The 5,603-nt window shown below is 38.7% G+C and overlaps 1 protein-coding gene across 1 annotated transcript; it reads left to right on the top strand.

Annotated features, from left to right (window-relative positions):
- Positions 1 to 67: 67 nt before the first annotated feature.
- TOB1 (transducer of ERBB2, 1) lies at positions 68 to 3,614 on the top strand. Its single transcript, XM_009637870.2, has 2 exons — positions 68 to 673; positions 1,713 to 3,614. The coding sequence occupies exon 2, from the start codon at positions 1,850 to 1,852 to the stop codon at positions 2,828 to 2,830; it is 981 nt and encodes a 326-aa protein (XP_009636165.1). The 5' UTR covers positions 68 to 673; positions 1,713 to 1,849; the 3' UTR covers positions 2,831 to 3,614.
- Positions 3,615 to 5,603: the final 1,989 nt, after the last annotated feature.

Here is a 5,603-nt window from a genome sequence, read left to right as displayed (position 1 = left end):
GGGGGGGAAGAAAACAAAACGAAAAAAAACCCCCAAAGTTTGAAACGATCAAGCCGATTTGTTTGGTCGGCTGCTTGTACCGTGGATCAGTTTCAGGGCTTAAAAAAAATTCATAGCGTCTGCCTGGTGCGCCTTGAAAGGATCGTTTCATTCCTAAAGGACGCGGAGGAAGGGAAACAAAACAGATGGATTAATAAATCATTTTTAAATGCCCCTTTTAACCACCCAATCAGCTTTTCTGTACTGATTGTGTCCCTTTTGTAAATATCTTCTGTTTGCCCTTGATCTTTTCCTTATCCCCACCCAGTGCTGATCCAGCAAACGTTTAAAGGTCGCCTTATCGTACAAGCTTTCAAACTATTCCCATACCATGTTGGGGAGAACACGAGTGGCTTGGAAATAGGGTTCCAGACTTTAAAAGGAGATTATTTGGAGCAAGAAATAAAAAAGCATTGTATTCATATTGTTAAAGGATTTTGATACTGACTTTGATTTCTCTAATCTTCAGTGACAGCTACGCTAAATTTTGTTCCTAGTGATGCAGTGCAGAAAAAGCACACTGTTAATTGAAATTCTTGTTGGGCGTTTAACTTGAGCCAAGAAATACATGTTTTGTTTCATTGGAACTTTTTGAACAAAGGTGTCTCCTGTGGATGAGTACCTTTATGCTAAGGTACTGCAGAATTCTTGTTAGCAGTACGTGTGCTAATACTTGATTCTTGTCGCTTCTTTAACTTTAGATAGCTAATTTCTCTTTTGTCCTTTGTGAAGGAGTGGCAACCATATTTTATATTAAATATAAAATGGAGTCGTGGAGAAAAGCAATCATTTTTGAAGCCATCAGAAGCCCTGTTGGCTCTAGTAACTTTTTGAAATCTGGACTATAGATGAGACATTACATTAATTTAGTATCTATTAATATATTCCATCTGATAATATAGAATAATCTGTAGAAAGGGAAAAAAATTGTGAATTAATTTATTGTAATAATTTCACGGTCATTGCCACCCTTATGACAGAAGATAAATGCATCTATTTTGTATGCATCGACTGCGTTATCATTTTAGCTGTTCCGAGGAAGAATTGTTGTATACGTACAGCGGACATTTTCTCTTCAGTTAGCATAATTTCGCCAGCGCACAGTTTATGCGGATGATTTGCTTGGACTTAAAATAAATGTTGCATAATTTTTAGCTATTTGTGTGAAATCTCCTAAAGCAACTGTTAACGTTTTTATAATTCTGTAGCTTACAGTGCAACCAATATGTTTGCAAACTTTAAAATGATAGATGACCCTTGGGCTAAGACCTTTCAAGCTGAACTAATAGTCTGGTGCTAAATTTTGCAGCTGAGTACTATAAATCATCCAAATACGGGTTGGTAATTGAACCCTTGACAGGCCTGGCAGTTCTGTGATATCTTAAAAATTATCCTTGCTGCTTTGTGAATAACTAAACAGCAAGCTCATGTGATTTGAAATGCCCCATGCTGTATATGTAAACACATGCATCTTCTGCAGTGTTGTTTGTAAGTCAGACTGAATGCAGTTGACATCCTCACCTTCCGCAGGCATGAACATAAAGAGTTTGATGCACATTTTTCGGCTTAAAGTAACCTGTTTTATGCAGAAAGCGAAGCTGAAAGAATAGGCCTTGGATCTTGATCTTACGCTTTCCTTATTTGGATGTGTTTGCTTTTGTTTTTTCTTAAAGGAACAAGAGCACTCAAGGTGAAGGATAAAAATCAACTAGAATCAGCACTTTGAATGAAATTTTGTTTCCCTGTGGCATCTTGAACACTTTCTTCTTCGGGTTTTGAAACAGACTTATAACTCTGTGGCATAGCAGCTATGCAGCTTGAAATCCAAGTAGCACTCAATTTTATTATTTCATATTTGTACAATAAGCTTCCCAGACGACGTGTCAACATTTTTGGTGAAGAGCTTGAAAGACTTCTTAAGAAGAAGTATGAAGGGCACTGGTATCCAGAAAAGCCATACAAAGGATCAGGGTTTAGATGTATACATATAGGGGAGAAAGTGGACCCGGTCATAGAACAAGCATCCAAAGAGAGTGGTTTGGACATTGATGATGTTCGTGGCAACTTGCCTCAGGATCTTAGTGTTTGGATTGACCCATTTGAGGTTTCGTACCAAATCGGTGAAAAGGGACCAGTGAAAGTGCTTTATGTGGATGATAATGAAAATGGATGTGAGTTGGATAAGGAAATCAAGAACAGCTTTAACCCCGAGGCCCAGGTGTTCATGCCAATTAGTGACCCAGCATCTTCAGTGTCTAGTTCTCCTTCTCCTCCCTTTGGTCACTCTGCTGCTGTGAGCCCGACTTTCATGCCCCGCTCCACTCAGCCTTTAACCTTCACCACTGCCACATTTGCCGCCACCAAGTTTGGCTCGACCAAAATGAAGAATAGCGGCCGTAGCAACAAGGTCGCCCGCACCTCTCCCACCAACCTTGGCCTGAATGTCAATGACCTGTTGAAGCAGAAAGCCCTTTCCTCCTCCATGCACTCTCTCTACGGGCTTGGCTTAGGCAGTCAGCAGCAGCAGCAACAACAACAGCAGAAGACTTCTGCCCTTTCTCCTAACGCAAAGGAGTTCATTTTCCCCAACATGCAGGGTCAAGGTAGCACCAGTAGCATCTTTCCTGGTGACAGCCCCCTTAACCTCAGTCCTCTCCAGTACAGTAATGCCTTTGATATGTTTGCAGCCTATGGAGGTCTAAATGAGAAGTCTTTTGTGGATGGCTTGAATTTTAGTTTAAACAACATGCAGTATTCTAACCAGCAATTCCAGCCAGTTATGGCTAACTAAAAATAAAACGAGAAAGTGAAATACAAGTAAATACTATTGTACAAGTTAAAATGCACGTACCCAAGGGTGTATCTTTTTTTCCACCTCTTGAGATATTTTTTTTAAGGCTTGTAGTATGAATACGTTCAAGCTTGGTTAGATAAATACAACATGCATCATTTTTTCATTTGCCAACCAAGCACAAAATTATTTTATACTGACTGTACATTACAAAAAATATACTCTCAAAATATGGCCTCTTACAGTATTTAAGATATAGCAAGGACGTGGCTAATTTTTTTGTGTGTGTGTATATATATATGTACACAAACATATATGTATATGTACATTAAAAAATTGGCACTAATAGGTGGGTTTATTGGTCTTTTTCTAATTGTATAATTTAATTTAGTACAAAGTTTGTAAAATATCAGAGTATATATATTGTTTCTACAACATGGTATTGCATTTATATCTTTTTACTACAGTGATCTGTGACAGCTGCAGCAGCTTCATGTTGTATTTTTTTTACTGAAATTGTAAGATATCCATCTTAAAGACATCAATTCTAAAAAAAAAAATAAAAAGTTGTGTACAGAATATTCCTTAGTGGTGGAATTAAAAATGTACGAAATATTTGCTTTTTTCAAAAGAAACACAAATTGTATTTTCTGTTAAAAGTTTAAAGATTTTTGCTATATATTATGGAAGAAAATGTAATCGTAAATATTAATTTTGTACCTACATTGTGCAATACTTGAAAAAAGGTATAAAAGTATTTTGAGTCAGTGTCTTACATGTTAAGAGGGACTGAAATAGTTTATATTAAGTTTGTATTAAAATTCTTTAAAATTAATTGACTGTTGTGGTCTGTGTTTTTACTGTTCTGCTGAAGATGAGAGCGCTGCGTTTATTGTGTTGTCAGTGCTAATGATGCAAAAAAAGTCTGACTCAGTGCATCACAAAGGAGCGATGGAAAGGGTTGCTGTATTGATGCACCACAATAATGGGTTGCTTTACCGAAAATACTACTGACAAAGCACATCGCCCGCGTAAGTGCTCGCCTGCAATTATTTGAGCAAACTTTCGCTTGTTTTCCATAACTGCAGCTCGCTGAAGTCAGAAGGTAATATTATTATTTTTTTTTTTTTCTTTGAGAGTTAAGCCCATAAGCGATGCGCATGTTGAGTTACTGTGCGGTGTGATGTATCTAGAGGGGACCGGGGTGATGCAGTGAGATTCTCTTTCGGTGTCACCAGGATGGATTTGAACTGTTCTCTCAAGAGCTCCTAGGCCGATGCATCAGCGTTCTGTTTCTGTATTGAGGATTAATAGCTCAGAAACCAGCCTGAATAAAAGTGCTAATTTACAGTTTACTAAACTTGTTGTAAACTTTAATTTGCTCTCTATTAAAAAGAGAAATGTAATGCAACTACAATGTGCCATTTCAAGGTTTTTATTTTAGTGGATTTTACCGATATTAACTTAATAGATTCTCAAAACGTGAATGTGAGTGGGAGGAGAAAGAATTCAGAGGCTGACAAAGCTCGGCTTTTCCAGGGCTATTTTGAAGTTGCATCCCTTACTGTTTTCAGCCTGTTTGGCAAACAGCGCTCCTTGCTAATGAGCATTGCCAAGGGAAAGAGAAACTTAACTTCTTTAATCCATAAATCTAATGAACATCGGCTTGTTTTCCATGGCAGTTCCAGTGGATGAAGAGAAGATGCGTGTGCAGCGGATAGTCCTTTGGCTCGTGATGGCGAACGCTAAGCTACAGGAGGAGTCCAGGATTAAAATTACCTGAACTTTAGGATTCTGAAACTGGCTTTTGAGACTGAAGATCAGTCTCTTTCTACTTGATGCACTTGATTTTACCAAAGTTGTAGATTCCACGCACGCATCCACCCCCAGTTTGGTGCCAGCAGAGTTTCGGTGGAAGCAGCCCAAGGTGCTGTAAGGAAGAGGGGGTTTTCCGACACCCGTGTGAGATCTTTGCTTTGGGCAGAGCGTGTGCAGGACAGGGTGGAGATGGGAGCCTGGCGATGGTATCGATTTCTAATGCCCCGACAACCAATTCGAAAGCAATAATGGAGCAAATGGGTTTTTAGGCATTCATCTGTATTTCACTGGCTCCTTTTTATTGAGTTTGCCATCTGCTTTATCTTTCCACTAACGGCACATCAGTGGACAGAACCGTACTTAAAAGTGCATCGTTTGGTATCTAATTTTAAGTAGATGATTTTGCTTTAAAAAGGACTTAGAAAAAAAAATCAGAAAAAGAAATACTGACTCAATTACTGAAAAATGGTGAACGTTAGCTCTGTGTATTATTGCTATTTGTATAGTTTGCCTAGACTGTAAGAATTACTACAATTTTAGTATTTACGATACAATAATAATACCTAAACTGCCTAGAAGGCTGAGCAATTCTAACAGCGGAGACTCTTCTGCGTGTTCTGTGATATTTCTATTCCTGTGGTTTAAACCGAGATCGTTTGTCTTAAAGGTCATGGAGCTTATCCTCTTCCCGTGCCGGTTTGTTCGCTTCCACTGTAACCAGCGCTGCGTATGACGGGCAGTGGCCTGCAGCAAGGAGGAATCTCTGGAAACAAGGTTGTTTTTTGAAGCACCTTTTCATATAAAGATTTTAATAAGCAGGATTGGCTTATGGTGCTTTGCAAGGAGGCAGCCTGTAGAGAGAGCTCCCGGTGTTCTCAAAGAACGCAAATGTGAAGATTTTTAATGCTTTTTTCTCACTCCTTATAGAAAGTAAAGATGTGTGCTTTCTGTTCAG

The sequence above is a fragment of the Egretta garzetta genome, unplaced genomic scaffold, assembly GCF_000687185.1.
Source record: "Egretta garzetta isolate BGI_Z169 unplaced genomic scaffold, ASM68718v1 scaffold34, whole genome shotgun sequence".
NCBI classification, from domain to species: Eukaryota; Metazoa; Chordata; class Aves; order Pelecaniformes; family Ardeidae; genus Egretta; species Egretta garzetta.
This window is presented reverse-complemented; position numbering and strand designations above follow the sequence as displayed.

Coding starts and splice junctions, on each gene's coding strand:
- TOB1 (XM_009637870.2), top strand. CDS start 1,850: ATGCAGCTTGAAATCCAAGTAGCACTCAATTTTATTATTTCATATTTG.